Genomic DNA, 25595 nt, shown 5'->3' on the forward strand with positions numbered 1-25595 from the left:
GGTCGGTTTTATTTGATCAGCTCCCGCACACCTTGGCCCCGCCGCGCCGCTCGGCTCCGCTCCCGCACCCCCCCCGCGTCCACACACCCCTTCCCCGGTACCACCGGGGCCCCCGGCGGGTAAGGGCCTGGGCAGGCCCGCTACACTTCCGCCCAAGCCGCCTACGAGCGCGCCCCCTGCCGGCGGTGCCGCACAGAGCATGCGTGCAGGCGGCGGGCCGGGACCGGGGAGCAGAGCGCGGTGGAGCGGGGAGAGGCGGGCTTGGCGCTCAGTTGGAGGAGAGCAGGGAGCTGTGGGAGGACAGGTCCGTGCTGCTGGCGCTCAGGCCTCTGCTCTCTGCACGGAGACCCGGGGTGCCCTGCAAAACACAGCGCCTGTGAGCACCGGCACCCGCAACCCGCGCCCCAAAGCTGACAGCCCCGCCGCCCGCACCGCTGCGCCTTGCGGGGCAGGGCTCCCACCAGCCACACTAAGGGCCACCTCTGCCCTTCCCGCTCCCACTCCGAGCCGGTCGAGCTCGGTAGGCAGGAAGGTGGTTCCGTGGAGGCAACACCTCCAGTGTGGAGCCACGGCAGCTGCCCGGGGGCTGCAACGTGGGCTCAGCCCCGCCATGGGAAGGCAGAGAGGCTCCAGCTCCAGGCAGCAGCTGAGCACAGCTGCAGGGATTAATGCCTCCTGAGGGGTCCCGGTCACCAGACGTGTGGCCACCCCCTGCCTCTGTCACTGGCCGCGGCTCCAGCTCACACCCCTTCCTGCTCCAGCCCCGCCACGCACAGGGTGCTTACCTCAAATGAAGCATCGCTAGACTTGTGCAGGTAATTTAGTGATGCAGCTCGCTTCATGCTACAAGAAAGCAGAGGAGAGCAGGCGTGTTCTTGCTGTGCCCGTCCAGACCCCGACCCCAAACGGGGCAGGCCCCCCCCATCTGCCCTGCACCCAGCCTGGCCCTCGTAGCCCTGGTCCTTACCTGGTGTTCCTGGGCTCCAGGGGACCATTGCCCTGCAGTTTCTTAACCAACATCTCACTGCTCCTCCGGATCACATCCCGGATTTTCCCCAGAGAGCTGCTGCGCTGGAGGGTGCCACTGCCATCCTGGACACAGAGACACAAGCCGGGGTGATGGCTGAGTGGCACTGATCGGGCTCCGGCATGCTGCAGCTGAGTGGCCAGGAACTGGGCTCGGCTCCAAACACTCTCTTGGACTGAGGATTTAACCTGGCCCAGAGAAAGCTTACTGCTCACTACATGGCCCCCCTCACTCTGGTTCTCCACAGGACATGAGGACCATTAAGTCAAGGACATCCTCATCCCACAGCCTGGCTCCTCCAGACTGACCCTCCCTCCCACCTGGTGCAAGCTCAACACCCAGCCAAGCTGCTGACCTGCACCAGGCACCAGCACAAACGGGACTGGCACCCCCAGGGCCTGGCTCAAACATGGCATAGCTTTACCACATGCCAGGCCTTCAGGCTCACTCATGTCAGACAAGACCCACATGCACACACAGCCTTGTCCCACTTCTAACGCCCCCAAGATGACTCACTCTGAGCCTGCTGAGCAATTCAGGCAGCTCCATCTGGGATACATGCATGTGGCTGCACCGACACTGCATTGCCAAGCAGGTACCACTCTCCTCAACACCCCAACTTCAGCTGTGCCTGGCCCCACTGGCTGCCCCAGGGTGGCACTTTGCAGGGTTCTTTATGGCTTCCTGCTTTTTCCAAAGACCAAAACATAAATCTTGTTCCCCAGTCTGTTTCCTCCCACACATCCCCAAAAATCTCCACTGCTCAGAAAGGCACTCTCAGCCCCTGACAGGCTCTAGCCCATCTCCCACATTTAGCTCCACATGCATGCACAGCGCAGGCTGCCAGGATAACACCACCTCATGCCACTGTACCCATGACATCAAGCTCTTTCCCTGTGGCCAGGCATGCTCATTACACAAGGCTGTAGCACTCCTGCTGATGTGGTTACTTTTGTTCTGATGGCCCAGTAACAACAATGCTCCCGCCCTTGATCCCAATGGCTCCTGGCACATTAGGGCAGAAAAAACACAGATAAAGTGACCACAAAAGCCCTTTGCTCCTTACAAGCATGAGTGGGAGCCCCTTTGTACCACTCCAAATGACCAAAATGCCCTGTGGCCCAGGCTGGCATCAGTGGCTGCATCAGGACTGTCCATGCAGCTCTGCAGGTAAGCATATTGTCTGCCTTAGGCCAGTCACTCCTTTGTCCTGAACCCCTGCAGGTTGGGGCCCTGGGGAAGGCTTTTCCAACACTTCCCCACTCCAGTTACCCAAAGCCAATCCAGCCCTAGCCCTCACTTCAACAGCTGAACAGGACTTTTGCTACCACCAACCCTTTCTCCCAGTATTCATCTCATCCCTCCTTGGATAAGCCAAGTACATTGAACCTCTTTAGTTTCTCATTAGGATGAGGGGTTTCCAAACTGGGAGCCATGTGCAAGGGACCTACTCACCAGGAATGCAGAGAGCACCAAAGTATTAGAAGGAAAATAATTCAGCTCCTGCACCAAGCATCATGGTATGTGGCGCCAGCAGAGACAGGGCTGGGGTGTCTTCTGCTTCCCCATCACACTTACACCAAGTCACCAGGGTACTGCCATACCAGGCACTGTACTTGCCAGGGCATGCAAGCCAGCGATGGAGAAGGGAACACAGCAGAGGCAGGGCAGCGGGACCATGGTACAAGGGCAGCAGGATCCAGCCAGAAAGTATTGCTCTGGGGCCAGGGCATTTCCCCAGCTGCAGCAATGCAGACTGACTGCAGACCAACACCAGAACCAAATGCTGGTGCATGCTGGGTTAAAAATAGCCTCCCTCCTCTCCCTACTCCCTTTGCTGCAGGGTTATTTTTAAGCCAGAACATGTATGGGGCTTGGTTTACTGCACAGCCTCTACCCCACTGCACCTACCAGGATGAGAGCACTCAAAGAAGCAACTCCACTACTGAGCCACTCTCCATTGCGTGCTCCCACCCCAACTGCTGCACAGAGGGCAGAGGATTTGGGCAGGGTTTGGCAGCATGTGGAGCTCAGCACTGGGGGCTTGCTCTCTCTAACGGAAACACTGGTTGGGGAAGGCCTAAAAGCTTGGATGCTCCAGGGCAACCCTGTCACACACTGCTACAGAGCTGAGGTCAGTAGCAACCCCAGTTTGTAGGTTAGGGTAAGACACAGTGGGGTTGGGTCCCTCATCCCCTGTAGAGGTGCCCAGTGGGCAGCACAGCCCCTGCAGACACACAGGCACCAAGCACCCCCACACCGGCTCCCAGCAGCGCTTGCACCCGCCACCCCAGGGCTGACCGGCACTGCCCTACACAGCATGGAAAGAAGCACAGGGCAGCGGTTCGGGTCTGTCTGCCTTTAATCAGAGGTACGGTTGTTACAGCACCGGGTCCAGCACAGGGCAAAGCACACACAGGCCTGAACGCACCCTGTGCTGAGGACTCACCGCTCCCCAGAGCACAGAGCAGCAATGGGAGAGAGGCAGGGGAGGCACAGCCCCGGAGCACTCAGCCCTGGGCTCTGCACTCCGTGGTTGTGGGGACAAAGCTCCTGTCAGCAAGCAGAAGCTCGCAGGGCAGCAGGATGCACATGCCCCAAGGCCTCTGCATCCCCACAGGAAAGCCAGGCCCAGGCAGACACAAGCACATTTAGGATCACAACCTGCCAGATGACAGCATGAGACAAACTAGCTAGCTAAATAAATAAATGGGTTCCCGCGCTGGCCTCTGGGCTCTATCCTGCTGGCTGCAGCCTCCCCAGCTTCCTTCACAGGTAGGAGGGCCAGGAACCACATCCCATAGGAGGTGGGATGAGGCTCAAGGCCCTGGGAAACTTCCTCCTTACCAGTAGTGACTGACAGCACCAGAACCTGTGCAGGTCTGGAGTCCCATCAGAGGCACTGAGCCACCTCCACGCACGACCAGGGTCAGCATTGTCTTCCTAGCAGTGACAGGGTTACAGGTTTCCCTCCCGCTTGGCTAGGGACAGCCAGGCAGGAACTCACAGCCTGGGACCAGCCTGTTCAGCCAGATCCTGTGTTCAGGGGTTTCCCCCCTTCCATGATTAACCTGCTCCTTCTCCTCCTGTGGAAACCTCCCTCAAACCATCCCATCTGCCTCCACATCCTCAGAGCACTCCAAGCCCCAACTCTTCCTTTCCTCACATCCTTCTTTGCACATTTTTCTCCCAACCACTCTGCTCCAAACCAGCCCATTCCCTCTATCAACTACTTCAAACAGCTCCTGCAGAAGCTCTGCTTTCCTCCTGCCCTTCCTCTGCCTGCATGGAACAGTGAACAGATTCATCCCACCTCTCCCAGCAGCCATGCCTGGGGACCCTGGAGCAAGGGGAAGCCAATTCACCCCTTAATGCCATCAGGAATTAGGCTACAGCATCAGGTCAGGAGGTTGCCACCAAACATGCTTGTCCTGGCAAGTCCCTGCTTCATGCATGGCCCTTAGCTGTCACCCCCTCACCTTGTCTGGGATATACAGTAGCTACAGGCCACCTTATGTCCCCGTGGCCCTACAGAGGCCCACATACTGCCACTAGATCACAGAGCTCAGCAGGGAGGAGGATAGCAAGACAGGGACTGTCCTATGCTGCAGGGACAGCCCAGCTCACCAGTGGCCAGCGCAGGTTTGCTACAGGGCACTAACATCAGCTAAGCCTACAAGGAAGAAAGCAACTGGGCACATGACAGCCCTGCCAAGGCCAGGCCTCCCTGCCTCACAAGGGCTCCCCATCTTCATGCCTCTCTCCTGGCTTCTGCAGAGATGGAGGGAACAAGCTAGGAGGGCTGAGGATGGCTAATGATGGCAGAAGTCAGAATGCCTGGAGTGAAGACAATCCCCTGCAGGCCTGGTCCCCAGCGATGCACAAGGGCAGGCTGGGGTGGGGGCACGCGAGGGGACGGTGCCCATCGCCCTGGCCTAGGGGAGCAGGCAGCTCCTCGCAGCTTCTTCCTGCTCTTGCTGGCCATGGGGCTGGCGCTGGCCAGGACCTCACTCCTCTGCAGGCGTGGCGGTGCCCTCGCGCGCCGGGAGGGTTGGGGGGCTGGCGTGGAGTTCTTGCCGAGGAAGGAGGGATGGTGTGGAGGAAAAGTCGGAAGATACAACACAAACATCCAGGTGATTGCGGTGGAGGGGAAAGAGGGAGTCTCGGGAGGCATTTAAGCCTAGTGCACAGAGAGGAGAAAGACACAATTTACAAGGCCGTGAGGTTGTAGGTGCAGGTGAGGAGCAGGGCTCAGGCTGCATGCAGAGATGGGGCCGTGTCTGGGCAGGGTGGGAGCTCTGTAAGGCTCAATCAGTGGGCTCACATCTTTGCCCGTGTGCTCGAGGCAGGCTGGCAGAACAGCTTCAGGAGGAACAGCCTGGGCCTCCTGCTCAGAAGGGTCCCTGCTGCTTGGCCATGGGCATGGCGTGCCTGCCAAGGCCTCAGCACCACTGAGCTGGCACCATCCTGGCTCTCCTAGTTACCTGGGCAGCACGCAGCTGCTCCAGGCCTTGGGGTGCTCCAGGCCTCCCCTTGGCAGCAGAGCACAGAGGTTGATGGCACCCTGGGGACTCCCATGGCTCTGCTTGCAGCAGCTGACAGCTAAAGGATGGCAGCAGAGCCTGCCTGGAGGCAGCACATCCAAGGGCTCTAGACTGCTACAGGGAACAACTGGCCATGACAGACGGGAGCAGCGGGAGCTGCCTCAGCCTCCATTTCTGGTGAGCTGCAGCCCAAAGCAGGGCTGCTGACTTGGGAGAGGAGGCTGGCTGTGTGTGCAGCATCATGTGGCAGCAGCTGTGTCCCCCAGGGTGCTGGGCCAGTCCTCAAACCCGCTATCTACAGCTGGCTGGGCCATGGGGAAGGGTCATATGAGGAAGAACTATCTTGTTGGCTGGGTCAGGCATTGCCTGCTTGCCTTGGGGTGATCAGCTCAGAGACTGGAAGGTCTCGCAGACCATCTCTAGTGCAAAGTGATCACTGCACACCAACCACAGCCAGGAGGAACAGTGGAGACATACCAGCCAGGATAGGGACCAGCTGATCCTAACCCAAAACTGCAGCCCTCCCTCTGTGCTTGCCCAGCCCCTCTGTGAACCGGGGAGTGCAAGGGCCCAAGGTTGGTGCCTCTGCAAGTCTATGACCCTCTTCATCCCTGATATCAAGAACTGGAGCAGAGGACAGCCCTTCATCTGGCAGGGCTGCTGGGGCCTCTCAAAGCTCTGCTCCCCAGGTCCCCTTGAGTCATCTCCAGGGTACAATCCACAATCAAGAGAGCCAGCAGGCTTCAAGGCTTGGACGTTGAGGGGCTGTCATGGCAACAGAGAAGAGGAAGGAGGAAGAAAGGGAGCTCATGCAGTGGAGATAGAGCGGAGCCAGGTGGGGAAGGGTTAGTGACAGCAGATGTGAGGGAGGAGCAAAGGACTCCATGTGCTCAGTGTGTTGCCTGTGCCAAGCCACAACCACCCCTGGGTACCCCCAGCTACGCTATGTTCTCTGCTAAAGTTTGCAGGAAGAATTTTAAGCGTTAACTAGCATTGAGCCAAGCACCCACTAGCACCATGCTCACTTTCCACCTCATCTCCATCCTCCTCATTGCAGAAGACAAAAGGCACCCATCACAGATCTGGACCACTATCACCCTCCATCAGCACTAGTGACCAAAGTGTCACTTTGTCTCAGAGCAAGCCTAGACAGGCTCAGGCTGCTTTGTCTGTGCCTCAGCTAACACCAGCTTCTTTTGTCACCACTGGTCAGCCTGGCCTAGCATCCCAAAGACCTGCCTTTTACCACCTCTGCTTGGCCAGAGCCTACGGAGGGAATGAGACCCTGAGAGGGGGACGACAAAGACGCTGGCTGCAGACTATGACCATGCCTCGCAGTCACTCAGTCACAGACACACCAGGCACACACCCCCAGAGCCCTCCCCAGGCTCAGCATTGCCTGGGTGCAGTACAGGACAGAACAGCCACACTGCCCACAAAGGCTTGTGAGCCTGAGGTGGATCCGATGCTCTCAGCCAGGGCCTCAAGAGGGGAGCAGCAAGGAGAGATGTTAATAAGGTTGCGAGGCTAAGATTAAGGGCAGACCAGGACCAGCTCATGCTGTGCATTGCCAGGGCCGAACAGCCCTCTGGAAGCAGGAGCCCTAGTTGGGGATATCCACCAAAAGGGATACGCCAAAAGCCAGGCCCAGCCACGAACCTTTGCAGGCTGGCTGACTCATGCCAAGAAAGAGGGGAAGGAAGTGTGCAGGGTACAAATGGAGGCAGACAAGGATGCCACGACAGGCCACATGGGGACAGCCCTGAGGCAGGCAGTCCCTTCCCTCTGGCAGCCAGCTGAGGCCATTCTTGATGGTGTCTTGTACTTACCCCGCTCCATTCCACGCCCATACTCACTTCCTCGCTACCGTCTGTGACATTCTCATACTTGACGCTGCCCCCCAGGCTCCGACGTCTCTCTGTGCCATCGCCCTCCTTCAGGATCTCCACCACCTTTGTCTGGTTGATTGGGTCAATGCCCTGCAAGGAGAAAGGGATAAGGAAGCACCACGTTTTGTCCTTCTGTGTTCTTTCCCTCTAGTGATCTACTGTGTCATCACTGTGCTTGGTCCCATCCTCTCTTTTGGGCATTGCCCCCTCATGGCCAAAACTCTCCAGCACAAGCAGAATGGAGCCAAGTGCCACCCTGCAGTTAGCAGCCCCTGCCAGGGTTCCAAGCTCAGCAAGCCCCATCAAACCATAACTGTTATGGGGGACAAGGTCTTGCTACCCCAAAGCCAACAGCTTTTTTTCCTTCACCTGTGTGAAGGTTTCTGTTGTTCTTCAGTCTCTGTTTACAGCTCCTGCTTTATTATTTGAGGACTGGGAGCAGTTTAGGGTAAGAGGTACCCTAAGAAATCCCTACTGTGTTTCTCTGGGGTTAAAAAAAAAAAAGGGAGAAGAAAACATCCCACTGGGAACAGACCTCCTCAATAGCTGAAAAAGCCCAGTTCCCCACTCTAAGCTGGCTGCAGCACTTCTGCACTCTAAGAGCCAGACCTTCTTCCCCACATGGACACACACTGACAACCTGCTCCATCCATGTGCATACTGCACAACCCCACACGTGCACAAATGCAACCCCAGGATTAACCACCAAGATGCTTTGGTGTCGTGGGAACATAAACCAAGGGTGTCAGAGGCTGCAAGGCCCAGAGAGGCCCTCACAGCACACCTCAAGCCACAAGCAGTGCCATGCATTTGCCACATCCCACAGTGCTCCCTGCCCCCGGGGGGATCCCTGCAGGGTTACCTGCTGCCGGGAGCGAACCGCGCACTCCTCCAAGGTCTCCGCCGCCTCCAGCTTGCCCTGGCGCCGGTACAGAGCACCCAGGTTCCTCAGCGTGGTGTTCACCGTCGGGCTGCAGTGATGGAAGGTGAGCGGGAGTCCTGCTCTCTCCAGAGCCCACAGCTGCCCATGAGCCACCTCTTACCTGCTGACCTTACAGGCCTTGTACCAGCCACCGTACTCAGCATAGGGAGCGCTGTCTCTGTGCTTGCTCTACAGGGTGAGGAGAGAGGAGAGCTGTTAGCCCCATGCCTACTGCCTTCTCTGGCCTTTGCCAGGGTCAGACCCTTGGCTGCACCTCCACACCAGCACAGCCTTCGGAAACACAATACGCAAAGGCAGTGATGAAGCCCAGCAGGTTCCTGCAGGGAAAGCTGAAAGCCCATTTGCTGCAACAGATTTGGGGCACAAATAGAAGTGATGTCTCCACCCCAGCAAGGAGCATAATCCCATCTTCTTTCCCCTTCCATAGTACCAAAGGCAGCAGGGACAACAGAGCCTATCCTTACAGTGCTCTGGAGGACATACCATCATACAAGAGAGAAACCAAAAAGAAGCCACCCCAACCAACAAAACAAATCCCTGTACATGCCAGGCAGTAAGGGCACTAACGCCCTCAGACACAGCTAGCAAAAGAATCAGCCAGCCACATCCAAGGTCAGGCCCCCACCCCCAGCAGCTCGGCCCATGAGCTGTTGTCTCCTCTCCATGCCCAGTCATTGCACCCCAAAGCTGGCTGGCGCTACCACAGCCAGGAACAAATAGGCTGCTCCTCAGAGCAACAGGAGACAGGGCAGAGTGTGATGGTCAAGGCAAAAGATCCACAAGGACAACCTACTCTGCAGGATGCTAGTTGTCAGCCAGCATTGCCCTGTGTCAGTAGCCACCTGCCCCCACTGCAGGAGCACAGCTCCTGTGCACCCTGGTGTGTGGTGAGCACTGGCTCCACAGCAGGAGATTCCCTCTGGCAATGGCTCTAGCCCAGAAGAAATGGTCTTCACAGGGACTATTCTTCTCACTCGGCTCCACATGCTTCTTAGATCTTTACCCCACATGGTGGAGTCTCCCTGAGGCACAGGCACACAGGGGTTTCCTTGCACCAAGCCTACACAGCCTGGGCATGCCCCAGGGATAGGAGAGCTCAGGACTCAAAACACCTCTGAAGCTGCAGAGGGTAAGTTCAGCACCAAGGGGGTGGCTGAACCCAAGGGGAAGAAAAGAAGTGAAGCTCTGCAAGAGGGGTTTGATGATTTTTTTAATAGGAGATGCAGAATCACAGCACAAAGCAGGGCACAGCAGCCCCAGCCCCTGGGCCAGCAGGACAAATAGGTCTGTGGTCACTGCTGCCTGGCCAGGAAGGCCATGCCAACTGTGTCGTGCCACAGGGCATGGGCACAGTTGCACAACGGACAGGCAAAACAGCTCAGCCCTTGCCTCAGGTTGTAAAACAAATCTCAGTCCAACTGTAGGTTCCTGAGCCTGTTCACTTGCCCCGTAGCAAAGCTCACATTATCTGGAGCACAGCCCCACACTACTTTTGACCTTAATTCTCCAAAGATCCCATCAGGAGCGAGTCAGTCCCGGAGGGGGAAGGGAAGCGAAGCCTGGTCTCTACGCCAACTTTAATTTCACCTGTACAGGATGTGGCAGCAAGTGTGATTTCTTTACAGCAGAGCCTTCACAGGGCAGGAACGGGAGCAGTGAAAGGTGGAGGTGAGCACTGCCCTGCACTGGGCACTGCACAGAGCAGTTCAATGGGAAGATACAGCATGCTGCTGGGAGGCAGCCACTAGAGCCCTGCTCTTAAGTACTCGCCGGATGGGACTGGTAAGTCACTAAACCAAGCCTGAAGCCTGCTTGTCTGAGCCCACACAGGGATGGGGCCTGCTTTGAGGGCAAAGGAAAAGGAAGGACAGTGTCTGCTCCCCCTGCAGCTAGATGACTATACCAGAGCCATTTGTTCTGCTGCTTCACCCACCTGCCAAAAAGGAGGCAAGCTTTTAGGCTTGGGAAATGCAGAGACAGGACTCTGCTGCATTATCAGCTGAGCAGAGAGCAGGGCCTGAACAATAGGAGTAAGTGTCTTTGTGTCTCAGCTTAGTCCAAGGCAAGCACAACCTATGCCTATGCTTTTTCAGGCGCCAGCTAGGATACCGAACAGATAGGGCCCACCCTGGGCAAAGATCTGTCTTGGAGGTTTGGCTCTGTTTTCTAAGCAAGTTGACAGCAGCAGTTTCTTCTTGACCTCCGCTTTTCCCCAGGCAACCTTAGGACTGCTGCTTCAGAAGTAGGTTGTGCTCTGGGTACTAGCAGCTCTTTGGAACTGAGTGCCAAGGCTCTGCAGCACAAACCTTTGCCACCTGCCATCTTCCATCATCTGCATGCCCTAGAGGGATCACTGAAGCAAAAAGAGAGAGCATGCAGCCATGGCTTGAGAGGCTGAACAACCCCCTGCCCAAGGAAAAGCATCAAGCACTCCAATGGGCCCTTCCCTCCCTGCTACCCCAAGGAGCAGCCATGCTCTCTCTCCACTCTCCAGACTCCTCCTGGCCTTCATCAGTGGCCATGGCAGCTCTTCAGACTGTAGGAAGGAGGCTGTGGCTGTAACAAGAGGATGTAAATCCCTGTGTCTCCTTCCCCTCCCAGGGTTCTTGCTGCTATCAACAGCATCACTCACCTTGCTCATCTCCTCTCTCTCCTCTGCGTGCATCCAGATTGGTTTGTGTTCATCTGTGTGGGGAAGAATGCAAGACAACTCTGCTCACCACCTCACCCTGGTCCTCTGCCACTTCCGACAGGGCTCTGCCTCCTACACAGCCAAGCACTCTGTCCCCAGAGCCAGCAGCTCACCAGAGGGAAGTGACAAGGCTTCCAGATCCCCCAAGCCCCAAGAAAGGCAACCAGCATCACAAGGCCAGGACAGAGAATGGAACAAACTAGTCCTCCCCCAGGGCTGAAGAGCAGCATAACAAACTAGAATAGCAGTGTCCCAAGGACTGCCCAAAGCAGAGGTCCTGCAAAGCATCCCATCCCTCTGCCAGGAGAATGCCAGACCCAACCAAGCCTAGGCTGAGAGCCAGGAGCCCAAACTGCTCACCCTTCCCCAGCCCCAAGAGCTTCTGCTGTACAAACCATCCACAGAGCCGAACTCCTTCACATGAGCACGGGTGAGGATCTCCTTATACAGCACCTCCGCATCTTTGTATTTGCCTTGCTTCAGGTAACAGGAGGCCTGCAACCAAGAGAACAGCTCCAGCCCCACTGGGCAACACAGATTAACTCTGTCCCCCTCTTTCAGCTATCTCTCTGTATCTTCCAAGCACCAGGCCATGTTCACATTCCCCATGGCAACACTCCCCATCCCCATATAGCCTCTCCCAAGGATCTCACCAGGTTGTTCTTGGTTTTGGCCACGTTGGGGTCATCAGGACCCAGGCAGCTCTCATAGATCTCCAGAGCCCTGCAGTAATAGTACTCCACCTCATCGTACTTGCCCTGGTTCTGGCACAGCAGGGCTAAATTGTTCAGCTGCTTGGCCACATCAGGATGGTCTTTGCCTAGGACCTGGGTAAAGAAAATAAGAGAAGCCACAAAAAGTTGGCATTTAAAGACTGCAGTGGAATCCTGGAGCTAACAGACACTGTAGTCTCTTCCATGACATGCCTATGTCAGACAGGAGCCAAGGACTAAGGAGGTAAAGAGGAGAAATTCCAGCTTCTACCTCCTGGCAGGCCTTTCTAAGGCTGCAAACACTGAAGAGACAGGAAAGGTGGTGGCAAAGTCAGCGGATGAAGAGACTAGTTAGGTCCTGGATCTCCAAGGTGCAGTGAGGTAATGGGGTAAAACCATCAGGGAGAGCTGGAAGAAAGGAAGGAGAGCATGGGAGACCAACACCTACCTTCTCACGGATCTCCAGAGCTCGCTTACACAGTGGCTCTGCTTCTTTGTACTTCCCTCTCTTGCCGTAGAGAACAGCCAGATTGTTCAAAGTTGCTGCCACCTGCAGAGACATAAGCTTCCCCATGAAACAGAGCAGAATCCAGCAGGATCAAACAAGGGATGCAAGCAGCAGTAACATGGCAGTCCCATTTCTTTCATGCCTGCAAGACAGCTGCTTTTGAAGACAAGAAGGTTCAGAGGCAGACAGCTGCCTTGCCTAGAGAGCAGGATCCAGGAGAAACCAGCCTCTGACAGGCCATTCTGCACAAGACAGCAAGAAATATTGAAGCAGCAAAATAGAGCCCTACATGGTGTGAACAGCATTCACACACTACAGAGCTCACTGCTGACCTTGGCAGTCCAGCTGCGGACACACCACAGGGGCACTGTTCTAGCCCTAGCAGTGCCCACAAGGCAAGAGAATTGACTGAATGAGGATGAAGACACTCACCGCTGGGTGGTCTTTGCCCAGAGTCTTCTCTCGGATGGAGAGTGCATCATTCAAGAGATGTGCTGCTTCTTTGTATTTATTTTGATCCCTGCAGTGCAAAGTCAACCACTTATTCAGGATTTGGGCATCACAGCCCATTGCAAGCACAATTGCTAACAACAGTCCTTCGACACAGATCCAGTCCTCACAGCCCTTTCATTTCTCCATTCCTCCCTGCCAGTCGCTAGTTATACTAGGGAGTTTGGTGGTACAAATACCTCATCTGCAGCAAAACCTTTCTGAAAGACAAATCACTGGAAGCAGGGGAAGCTCCCCATCACTATCATGTGCTGTCCTGGTAAATGGGAGAGATAGAAGGCTCTCCTGGCCTAGTCCTGCTCTCCCCAGCATGCTCACCTGTACACTAGTGCCAGGATGTTGAGCATGGTGGCCACATCAGGGTGATCGTGGCCTGATGTCTTCTCCAGGTCCTCCAGTGCCTGCTTGCAGAGTGGCACAGCCACCTCATAGCGTCCCTGTGAGGCGTACTGGATGACAAGGTTGTGGAGGGTGCGCAGGCGTGCAGGGATCTCATAGCCTCCCTGCTGGGCAGCTGCCACGGCACTACTGTGCTGGTGGGGCACTGCAGGCACAGAATAACACAGGGGCACAGTTGGTACAGCAGGCTTGAACAGAGACAGCAGCAACCATGCACGAGCAAACACTTACGTCCAGGACCATGCTCCTCCTCCTCATTCGGGAACAGATCATCCAAAGAGTCCTTGGCAGAGTCACCCTCCTTCTCCTCCTGAGAGGATGGAATCACAGTACTGTGTGCTCTCAGAGAAGAGAGCAGCCTGGGCTGAATCAGCTGTCAAACTCTCCTCCCTGCTGCAGCCCACCAACACCCTCAGTTTCCCTTGTTATCTCCACCACCATCTTCCACACACGCAACAAATAAAGCCAGATTTCCCCCAGCACACCCTGGCATGCTGCTCCATGTTCTTCCAGAGACTCTGCCCCTTTAGTTATAGGGCAGAATCTCTGGAAGCTCCCTTTAGTTATAAGTATTGCTATGCATAGCAGCTGGGAAGGGGCAAAATCCAGGGTGATGCTATCACACCTAGGTAATCCCACTGGTCCAGCCTCCCCCACCCTCAAAGGTGCTGCCCAACAGGACTGGGGCATACCGAAGGTGAGACATCCTCATCGTACTTCTTCAGCTGGTTCATGAACTCAAGGTGTTTCTTCTCCTCCTCCAGCTGAGCCACGGTTTGCTCACTGCGCTGCAGCTTCTGCTGGGTGTTGGCAAGCTCATCACGCAGCCACTGGTTCTCCTGGCACAGCCTCCGGACCTGAGCACGCAGCTTCTGCTTCTCTGACTCCACAGCATTCAGATGGTTGGACAATGCCATCATCACCTTGTCAAGAGTTACAGTCAGCAACTACCACAATCTGCTATCTCCCTCATACACACGCTCAGGGACCACCCTCAGGGTCACATTCAGCCCATTGCTGCCTTTGCAGCTTACAGGCAACAGCCACATGCCTGCCTTCCCTTGTCAGTGCTCTCACCTGAGCCTCTCCAAGCCCCAGCTCGATCATCTCCACTGACTTGCGGAGCAAGTTGGATTTTTCATGCACAAGATTGGCTTCTTCATCTTTCTTCAGGCACTTTATGGTTTCCAGCAAGCTGTGCAGGATGGAGTTGTGTTCATTCTTGAGTGCCTCCAGCCCTTGCATCACTAGCTTGGTGTTGGAAATTATCTCCTCTTGGCTCAACTTGTCCAGTTTCTCCTCCCTAGGGTACACCATGGTGGACATAGTCCTGCTTCTGCAGCCCTACAAAGAAGAGAGGCAAAACCTGAGTGCTTCAGTGCTGCTTCAGAGAGCCACAACCAGACACAAGTGTCACAGCCTCCTTCAAGCAGCCAGAGACAGCATTCAACTGCTCCTCTGCTCTAAGCCCTTCCCCTGTCCCTTTGGCAGCTGTCAGGGCATGTGTCTCCACTGCTGTGGCACGAAATGCTGCAACCAGTGCAGGTGGCACACGTGGACAGGAGACAAAAGGCTGGAATCAGTGCTGACCTCCCACACCCCCACACTCCCAGCAGCAAGGAAAGCTGATTTAGCTTCCATTTAAGAGCATAGATTTGTAGTTGGCAGCTGGGGTTGCAACGCGTGCACGTCCTGCCCACAGACCACGATGCAAGGAGCCTGTCGGAGCTCAACACCTCTTCTGACTGCAGAGGAAAGGGAATAGAAAGTGGAGGGATGCCAGCTCAAAGCTTTCTGGTGCCTCAGCGCAAAATGTCCTGGAAGAGCATCTCAGACAGGGAGGCACCTTACTGGCCAAATAAAACCTTCCCTGCCTGGAAGAGCCCACCCTCATAACCCCAAGCCTCGGCACAGGATGGCCATTGTGGCAAAAAGGGACACGGACACCACCGCCATGAACTGAATCACCCCTGGTGACAAAGATTACATACACCAAGAGCTACAGTCACACTAATGTAACCTCAGTGTGGGTGTCAGCTTGAAACACTAACAGCTTTTCCAGCCTTCCCTGCTGCCAGGCCAAGGGCTCGTCACGATGCCATAAGGACTCTGTACTCCTTCCCTGTCCCATGCCCTCAGATATACAACAGAAGAGTACCAAGCTACTGCCTTTGCACAGGGACACCAAGTGCCACAAACCCACAACACCAGTGTGGCTGTGAGATCCCTGCAGGGTGAAATCCAGGGGCTAAGGAAAGACAGGCCAGAGGGCAGGAGACTTGAGCAGCAGGCAGCACACTGTGGGTCACCCCAAGGGCAGGCTCCTGCAGGGCTGAAGGCAGCCGCTGCCATGCCCTTGCACAGGCAGCACCTTCACACTGCCTGGAGCTGTCAGGAGGCACCAAACCTGGGCACCCAGGGCCTTCCTGGCAGGAGGCTGGCAAACTGCCCCGGCCCTACACAGGAGCAGGAAGAGCTGCCAACAGATTTGTCTTTGTCCTCCTGCAGGACTCACCTCCACATGGCTCGAGCAACTTGTGCAGCAGCAGCCTTGCTGAGCACGCTGCCCAAGGACAGGGCAGAGCAGAGCCCCTCTCCTGCCCACCCTGCACTCTACCCCAGGGGACACAGGGCAATCCCTCAGCTCAGCTACCACTACCCCTGCCCCGGACTGGGCACTGAGCAATAAGGGGGTCCAGTTTCTTCCTCACTGCAGCACTTGAAAGTGAAGATGACAAACTCAAACAGTGCTGGGGCAGCTGCTCATAGCACATACATCTCATTATATCCACTCATTTCCTCCTCTTCAGCCTCACTCTTCCAGAAGCTCCTCAAGCTGTTTTATAGGCCTGAGCTCTCGGCTCATCTTTGGTTTCTGCTCCAATGATGCATATCCATCCCTCAAGAAGCATCAAGAGACACCACGTCTCCTGAACACTGGGTTCCTATTCACACCTTTCAGCAAGAGCCAAGCATTCCCCCACCCACTCCAGAGTCACAATGTGACTTGACATTCACTTCATGATCATCAGCACCAACCCCGAGCCGTACTTCACTGTAGCCTTCACTTTTGGGTACCTGCCGTGCTCCATGTGCAGTTACCCTGTGCATTTTACACTGAAAAGTCTCATCTGGACTGTGACATTTCCCAGTTTGCTTTAGAGAAGACCATATGACAAGAATGGCATGAAAGACATGCCCAAGATCAAGATAGGGACCATAGACCACTCCAAAGAAAAGAATGGGTCTCTTGAGAGTTGGCTGCCACTCATACCCTGCCTTCCAACCTGGATTTTGCAGGAGTGGGCAGCTAAGCATTCTGCTCCCTGTTTGGATGATTTTTCCTCATTCTGTTCCCTTGGTTAATCTTTTTCCCACCTTTATAAACATATCTGGGGGAGCAATCGAGTTCTAGAACAACAAGGCAAACCCTGCCTAAAGCAGGCTTCTGTGGGTGAACACAAGCCAGGAAGAGATGTATATCGATGCTAGTGCTGGCACATCTGGCAAAGCACAGTTGTCCTGCTGCAAAATGGATCCAGACAGCTTCCCAGGAGGGCTCAGCAGGCACTTACTTGCTTCCAAAGGAGCCAAGGTAACAACTGCTAAAGAGTGAAATAGCCCCACCAGTGGTTTCAGCTCATATGGAAACACAGCCCCTGACTCAGAAACAGGGACATCAGTGGGAGTCCTCTGGAGCACCTGCAATGCTTGAGACACAAGGAGAGCCCCAGGAGCAGCCCCATACGCAGCACACAACAAAACAAGAGCTCTACTCTAAGGCTCACACAGCCAAGTAGCAGAAGTGCCTCTTCATCCATCCTCTGCATCCTGGGTCAGCTGTGACATGCTGGCAGCTTTCATGGAAGCATTACTGATGTTCACAGAGAGATCTTGCTGCCATCTTCAAAAAGCACAATACAAATGCATTGGGAAGAAGAATACATTACAAATCATGATGAAAAACCACCAGAGCTTGAACTTTCCTAGGTAACAGAGTCAGACAAGATCCAGAGCCACAGAAAAATCAGCCTCATTCATTCCACTGTGAACAGAATAACTGAGAAATTGCCGAGCAGGACATTAAACCACCAGCGCCTTCACTACAATGACATTCTGTCTTTCCTTAGCCCTTCCAGCAGAAAAAAGCTTCAAGCATTTCACAGTACCCACAATCAACTTGGTTTTCCAAACTGTAAAGATTATAGACTCGGAAAGGAAAATAATCCAAATACCCTGACCCACAGCACAGACTTACCCTACCCTACAACCGCATCCTCAGGACACACCAACACAGGCTCCTTTTCTCTCACTGTCTGTACAAACGCTTCTGCACAACCCTGGTCTTTCCTCCTTAGGGTGGCACCCTAGAAGCACAGCTCTGTTAGGTATCAACATGCTTCCAGCATTCAGAGGAGGACAGGGGATTATCCAGGCTGGACACATGGCACACAACCTGGGAACAACATGCAAGCTGTTCCTTCGCAAGTACCAGCAAGAAAACAACAAGATGACTGCAGAGAAGTCATTTCAACACTGATACCTCTCGTACAGCAAAGGAGACCAAAAAAACATTGGTGGAAGCTGACAAATTATCCCTCCAAATCAACAATTCTTCCCACCAAAGCCTTACTTCCAGCTCTTCCCAGTGTTGGCAGGTCTACACTCTATGCCCAGCCCTCCAAAGAGGAATCACACTCTATGGCGACTGATGCCGAGGTCAGGCAGGCTGAGGCTGCTGCATAAGCACTCCTACTGCTCCCACACAGTCAGTAAAGGGCACCCAGTGTCCTTTATCCAGGCAGAAAACACACTTGGAGGTTCCTGCAGAGAAGGGGACACACACCATCCTTTGCCTTTGGCAGGGGGAGGTCCAGGCAGGAATAGGAAGAAAGAATGCTGTTCCAACAAGTTCCTTAGGAGCTGGAGTTCACAGTTCCTAGTTTATCCTGGTGCATTCCGCATGGCTCTGCAGATGCCACAGCCCAGGTCTCCACCACAGGTTTCTGCTCCAGTTGGCATGTCTTCCCTATTTACAGGGAGCTGCTAGAACAGCCTGGCTTTCCGGCAACACTCATCTCAGCCCTGCACCCTGCTCCCATTTGAAGGAGCGCTGCAGTAACAGCAATCAGCTGGGAATCCATCAGCTAGCACATCCTGCCAGGCAGGAACATTCCTCCTGTACTCAAGTGCATAACTGGGAAATCACTGAGCATCAGCAATTTCAGCTGCCCACTTCTCTGCCTCTGAAAACTGCTCCCACATGCAAGAGTTTTAAGAGGAAAGGGCTGGAAGCTTCACTGCTTCTATCTTAAACCCACAACAGCTGCCACAACAGAAACAAGGACGCCAGCTTAAATGGGTCCCAGTGAATCTTAAAGCTTAGATCACGATGCCTAATGCCAGAAAAATACAGAGGGCAAAACCCCAAGCATTGCAAGGTGGACAAAAGTCAACTGCAGTAGGAGAGAGACCTCAGGTCTACACATGCCTCAACAAATTCAGTTCACTGTCTCCCCACATGTACCTAGACCAAGTGTATGTGAGGCACAGGGTACCACCACAACTTGCACAAGCGACACCGTCAAGACAGTAACTGCAGCTTCCTTCAAGCTACATATACCCTGCCTGCACTCTTGGTGTAGAAATGGGCACATCTTTCGCAGCAGACTCTTCTGTAGAGGGTGATCTGAGGATACAGTGGTTGCAGAAAAACAGCTGAGTTCTGGGAAAAAGCTTCCCATGGATAAGAGCAAATCTGACCCATAGCAAGAATGAGGGAGCACATTTGGAGACAGATAGCAATGGCAGCATATAGAAATGGAAACACAAGGCCTAGAGTCTTATTTTCACAATAATTATACCAGTCTCATGCTCTAAAATGTACTTCTCCTACCTGCAGAAACAGCAAAGTCATGTCTTTGTGAAGCAAACCACTTGATAAAAGCAGGGAGAGGTCTTCCCCCCCCCCCCCGGCCCTTTGGGCCTCTGCCAGCTCATTACTGTTAAACAACAGAATAAAGAGGCTCTGGAAAGACTGACTGACCTCCAATGAAGCTGAGATCACCAACATCCAGCTGAGCCTCCACTCCTAAGGGATACTGCGACAAAACCTACACCTAATGCCTTGGACACTGAAAAGTAAAATAAAAGCAGTAAAGAGCAACCGGAGTGCCAAGGTTGCAGCCATTCCAAAGGCTGTGTCATGAGCACAGGCTTCCCCCTTATTTCGACACCAGTGTCAGAAAGCAGAGGCTGTGGCAGACTGCAGTGAGTGGTGCAGAGCCTCTGAGGCTTTCACTGCCCAGCCAGGGCATTCTGACCCTGACAGGAGGCTTGAACACTGTCACACCACTGCCAGAAGAGCTACCATGCTCAGTGTCACCACCCCAGGCCACAGACAAGGGATAAATCAGTGCTGCTCAGCTGCACATCCAGCAGTCAGCATTTCCAGAGATGCTCCAGTATGGATAAAACAAGAGATATAATCAGCTCTTATGGTGCCCAAGAACTTCACAGCTAAGAGCAGCTGCACACAGATGCGTTAAGGCTTTAGAACTAGAGGCAAGAAAGGATGTTTTGCAGATGAGGGGCTAGGTGGGTGTGCAGTCAGCTTCAGGGTAATGTTAAGAACTGTAACATGGATAAAAGCCATAACTTAGAGGGCAAATGCCAGGTTCCTAAAAGTAAAAACAGGTGGAATAATTGCGGTATATGCCTCCATCCTGGGATACATGCCTGCTGAGGTTCATATCAGGCAGAGCGGGAATGGCACTACGTGATGCTTGTTACCCCTTCCAGAAAAGGCTGGTATATCTCATGCTCCCTTAGAGCCACTAAGAACACACAAAGAGGAGATCAGTCAGGGGTCAGCACCCTGGGAGTTCACAGCCAGCATCTCTTTGAACTGCAATCCCAAGCCAACAGATCTGCCCAAAGTTCTTTCCCAACCCCAGCCTGGATGTTTATTGCACTGCAGTCAAACCAACCCACAGATAACTTCAAGTACCATAGAGAAACTGTTGTGTTGCAATTTCCTCCCCAACAAAAGAGTCTGGCTTTTGTATTACTTGGAAGGGATGCCTAGAGGTTTCTTCACTCAAAGCAGGCATCTGATCAGATATCTGTGCCTAGTCAAGGACTATCTCCCAAAAAGGAGATCCCACAAGCCCTTCAGACCCCTGTTCCATGGCTTAACCATCCTCATGGTTTAAAAAACCCCTAAATCCTCATCTGAATTCCTTAGATAAACTCCATTTGCCTTTGCTGAACACCACTTCAGGACAAAGGGACCAGGCACCACAGCACTAGAAACTGCCCTGTGGCTCAGAGGAAGGGAATGCAGCACATGCCTCCTTTCACGCAGGGTCCCATGGGGACAGGGTCCCTCGGTCCCAGAGCAAGAGAGGCAATGGAATCCACCTCCAGCAGCAGAGCAGGGACTGGAGGCAAGGAGCTGTCCCACCTGAATTCTCCCATGCCCAAGAAACAGGACTCTGCATCCAGACACCCCCTTTGCGTGGTTTTAAAGCCTATGCCCAAGCCCAGAAAGGTTTCCCCAGGCTTTGGAGTCCTGTGTAACTCAGTACAAGTTGACTGTGCTGTTGGAAAGAGCGCAGCCCTCCCCATCCCCTGGACAGGGCTCAAGGCCAGGACTGCTCCTTTCAGCAGCAGCTGACACATACCAGCTCTAGCCAAGTGTGAAGCTACGGCAGCTTTCCTAAGACACTGGAAGGCCAGTGTTGGGAATGGCTGTGCTAACCAGCAGGCTGCAGGAACCCTGGGACTTTGAACCAGGACTATGGAACTAGTTTCCAGCTCTCCCACAAGGAGATCAGAGGCTCCCTTTATGCTTTCCCTTCAGCACTGAAGACTCCTCTGTCTCAGAAGGTTCAGCTCCCCATCACCTTCAGTTTCTAACAGAAAACATACCATAGCATAACCTTCCTGAAACCTAGGGCGAGCTGGTGGTAAGCTGGATGTATGGGCACTTGGCCACAGCAACTCAGTTTTGTATCACTATAGAAAGGACCTGGGAGCTTCCCATCCCCTTCCCACTTTCCAGCCCACACATGGAAATGGCAAGTCAAAAGTTACCAGGATTTGTTCCGATTGACCAGAGCAAGCAATTCATGTGTTACCTAAGCATGATCCAATTCCAATAAACATGTGGTCTGAAGAAGACAGAAGAGATTGTCTGGCTTTCGATCAGATCACACATTGCATCCAAGACCAGAAAAGATCTTACTCCTCCAATTCATTAGGGGTCAAAGAACGCAGATATTGGAGGCAACAGGGGTTAAAACACCCACAACAAAACATCCAAACAAAAAAGAAACCAAACCAGCACCAACATGTGCCCTTAGCAGAAAGCCATTTTGGTCCTTATTGCAGTTCATGCTGTCCACAACCCCATCTGGCCAGGGAGACATGCACCTCTTAGCAGGCCATTGCAACTAGAACAACAGCGTTTGCCACCCTCACTAACAAGCTCATGCTAGCAGCTCCAGATCAGCTGATAAGACCTTGCTTTTAAACTCTTGCGGAATGGAGAGCTGCTGCAGACATAAGCATCCTCTGTGCCTGGGACTACAGTGGAACAGCATTAAAAGCTGTTTCCAGGCTAGCGGAGACAAGAGCTAAGCAGCTGGAATGAAGCCAGGATAAGCATCTCTTCCTAGCTTCAGGATCTGATTGGGAGTCTCTCTCTATGCAAGACAGAGGGAGAGCCATTACCTTGCCCTCATAGCATGAGGCAGTATTAAAGCAGACAGAATAATTCCCAGGAGCCCATGCCTCTGCAGGCATCTGTCTAATGCAAGGGCTGTGCGCTGGATGTGCCTCACAAGTACAGGAGATGGTCAGGATGCAGCTCGGACCAGCAAATGCGCTCGAGCTGCGGTGTACCCTGAAGGGCTCTGGAGTTCCCGCACTCCCTCCATGGAGCACCTGGGGCAGCTCCAGCAACCAGCTGACTGCAGGGCTGAGCTGTTATTTCCAGAAGCAAACAGCACTTGTAAACCATAACAAGGCAGCCAAATCCACAGAGACAAAGCTCTACGCACACAACAAGCAAAGGATCTGTTTTACCTCTGGCTGCCCTGAACAACTGGAATCCTTGGAGGAGCTAAATGTCTCTTTCCTAGCAAATCAAGCCTTTATTCAGCAATTCAGCCAAGGGCAAAATCTCACCACATGCCCTTTGTGCCCCAAGAGCCATTTTGATATTTGGGGTTAATGCCGTTCCTACCTGGACATCCGTCCAAAAAAGCAGATGAGCGAGCAGGCACTTCCTGCACCTTCTGCCAATTACAGCAGGGCTCAGCCATGTTTATTTACCCTCTGTCTGAGCTGGCCAGATCTTTGACCCGATGCATGCTGAACACCACCCTGCCTCCCCTCACGCAGAGGCGGGGGCTCTCCACATCTCCAAGGTGGCATTGGAGACCAAGGGCACTAGAGGAGACCTCGGCGAGGCACCGCAGGAGCACGTCCGATGCCAGCCCTGCAGGATGCAGGGGAGCCTGCGGCTGCTGGTAATGCTCTGCTGCCTCCCACCATTGTGCACGTTCTCCCGGCTGCCTGGCCACAGCGTTCTGCTGCAGCACCATCCCCCAAACACCTCCTCCCAGCCGCATCTTCTCCCTCCCAGCAGCTCACTTGCAATTGCTTCCCCCCTGCTCCCACCTTCAGTAGGGTGCACCTCCACTGCAAGCAGCTTAGCAAGCAGTTTATTAATGGGAGGAAGGTTTGGGGGGAAACAAGGTTTGGGAAGTTTGAGAGCCATTGATGCACGCCAGGAGCTGCCTCTGTCATCGCTTCTCGGGCTTTGTCTGGCAGCAGGAGGCACGCCCGCTGCTTATCCTTGGAACAAGCAAGCCGGAGAAACCCCCCATCCCTCCTCAATATCACCACAGAGAAACCCTGTGCCCACCCAGCTAACTGTAAGGCTCCCAAGGAGAAAAGTTTTCATCATCTTTACCAGAAATGGCACATCAAAGCGGTCCTTTGTTACAGGCCGGCTGGGCACCCTGCCTGCTGCCTCAGTCACCAGATGGGAATCCTGCCCACCCCACCCCACCGAGGAGCAGTACCTGGCTGCCTGCAGCAGCTTGTCCAGCGCTGGCACTCCCGGAGGCCCCGGCGCTGCGGGGAAGCGCAGGCTGCGGCGATGCGCGGCTCCCACCGCGCTGCACTCCGGCTCTAGCAGAGGCGCAGGCACCAGGCGCTCGGCAGCCAACCACACTGCAGCGGGCGGGGGGGGAAAGGGGGGAGGAGGAGATCCAGGCTCCAGAAACAGGATGGTGAGATGCTTTCCTGGCAGCGCAGAAAGCATCACGCACACCAAGCCCAGGGCTCCCTCCTCAGGGACCCACAGGAGCCCCAAGGAATGGGGCAGAACCTCTGAGCTGCTGCTTCATGCTGACCAAGGAGTATTACCCCACCATCAGCTCCTGCTCAAACAGCCACAGTCACCCCTGCCCTGCACCGGCTATATCTGCGCCATCCAACACTCAATCAGGTTTTACATCCTCCTTGGTATCACCTTCACCCGTGTCCCCACTGCTGACCCCATCCCAAGCTCAAGCCAAGCCGTGTGATCGCTATCGCTGTGCCCGCAGAAATAGGCAGATCCAGAACAAGACCACAGCGTTAGCACGGCAGGGTGCACAGCTGGGCCAACACTGCCTGGAGGCATCTGTTCTACCTCTAGATGCTTTACAGAGAGAGCACAGATGCCGCAGCATTGCAGCATCCAATGTAGTCAGTGAATTGTTGCTATAACCACCCCACCTCAGCAACACAAAACTTTCACAGTGCAATCCACAGCATTTTATGAGCTTCTGGAGGTATGCTGTCCCCAGCTACCTACACCTGCCTGAGCCACTGCTCCACTGGGACCCCGACCCTCCCCATAGGTGCTCTTGGAGGGGGGAAGAGTTTCAAGCGTCCCAGGAAGAAACCCAGCCATGGTGACGGATAGGCTCTCTCTTGCCTCAGCTCACAACACACACTTCTTCACTACAGCAGCTTACAGTTCTCCCTTCCCTAGTTCTGGAGGGCAAACCCAGCTGGCTATAGGGGTACACATGGCTACAGCAGGGTTAAAGAAAAATTCACAGCAGTGTAACAGGAGCGCAAACACACGTTATTTATCTTACACAGACAGCCATTCCCGGCAGTGAAGCCACAGCCTAATTTTAGAGCAGTGAATCCCTCACTCTGTGTCCACAGCACCCTGGAAACTGCCATACCTCAAATCCTGTGTTCAGTTATGGCCCCTCACTACAAGAGAGATGGGGAGGTGCTGGAGCGGGGCCAGAGAAGGACAATGGAGCTGGTGAAGGGCCTGGAGCACAAGTGTGATGGGGAACGGCTGAGGGACCTGGGGGGGGGGGGTTAGTGTGGAGAAGAGAAGGCTCAGGGGGGTCCTTATCACTCCCTACAACTGCCTGAAAGGAGGATGGAGCCAGGAGGGGGCTGGGCTCTGCTCCCAAGGAACAAGGGATGGGACAAGAGGAAACGGCCTCAAGCAGCACCAGGGGAGTTTTAGGCTGGATATTGGGAACAATTCCTTCCCCAAAGGGCAGTCAGGCATTGGAACAGGCTGCCCAGGGCAGTGCTGGAATCACCGCCCCTGGAAGTGTTCACAAACCGTGTAGAGAAGGCCCTCAGTGCCATGGGTTAGTGGTGGCCTTGGCAGTGCTGGGGAACGGTTGGACTGGGTGATCCTAAAGCTCTCTTCCAACCTGGTTGATCCTGTGTTTCTATGAGTCACGCTGTCCCACCCTTGCCATAAACACACGCCTCCCTCTGGGCTGCCGGCCCCTGCCAGCCGTCGCTGCGTGGCAGGGCAGAGCACAGGCCCAGTGCCGACCAAGGAGAACAGGACCCGGCGGTGCCATCAGAGCCAAGGGCTCGCCAGGGTCCAGCTGTCCGCGGGGCTCACCCCGACAAGGCGGCGTTACCGCGGCCCGCCGGCTCCACGGCCCCGCGGCTCCCGGCCCCACGACATGCCCCGCTCCGCTCCCGCCGCCGCCGCCCCGGGGAGCTCCTCTGTGGGGACTGCCCGAATCCGCTCCGAGGCGGGCGACCATCCACCCCACGGGCCCCGCGCAGCCGCCGTGCCGGTCAGTCGGTGGCCCGGGCCCGCTGGTCAGGGAGACTGACCGCACCGCCGGCGGCCGGGAGAACGACCGAGTCCCGGGCGCCACAACCCCGCCCGCCCAACCTGCTCGGCGCTCGGTCTCGATGACGGTGGCGGTCACAGTCCCGGTCGCAGTCCCGCGGCGGGGCGGGAGCCCAGCCCAACAGCACCTGGTCCTCCGCCGCGCAGCCCCTTTAAATCCAACATGGCCGCCGTCCCCGC

At 54.9% G+C, this 25595-nt stretch overlaps 1 protein-coding gene across 8 annotated transcripts; it reads right to left on the minus strand.

Moving 5' to 3' along the window:
• Positions 1-9: 9 nt before the first annotated feature.
• On the minus strand, positions 10-25595 carry KLC4 (kinesin light chain 4). 8 transcript variants are annotated; one of them, XM_080614706.1, is made up of 17 exons: positions 25458-25586; positions 23320-23470; positions 14303-14569; positions 13918-14148; positions 13457-13535; positions 13145-13370; positions 12749-12836; positions 12257-12358; positions 11749-11922; positions 11491-11590; positions 11036-11088; positions 8504-8571; positions 8323-8431; positions 7401-7550; positions 968-1215; positions 786-843; positions 10-358 (listed from the first exon to the last, which is right to left on the minus strand). In XM_080614706.1, exons 3-17 carry the CDS (start codon positions 14549-14551, stop codon positions 269-271), a joined length of 2025 nt encoding a protein of 674 aa, XP_080470832.1. In that variant the 5' UTR covers positions 14552-14569; positions 23320-23470; positions 25458-25586; the 3' UTR covers positions 10-268. The 8 variants fall into 8 exon arrangements, 6 of the variants coding, with proteins under 6 accessions (XP_080470832.1, XP_080470833.1, XP_080470835.1 ...); XM_080614707.1 differs by lacking the exons at positions 23320-23470; positions 25458-25586 and adding an exon at positions 25176-25441; XM_080614709.1 differs by lacking the exon at positions 23320-23470 and having other exon boundaries at positions 11-358; positions 968-1092; positions 7428-7550; positions 25458-25595.

Source organism: Psittacula echo (genome assembly GCF_963264785.1).
Source record: "Psittacula echo genome assembly, chromosome: 4".
Classification (NCBI taxonomy): Eukaryota; Metazoa; Chordata; class Aves; order Psittaciformes; family Psittacidae; genus Psittacula; species Psittacula echo.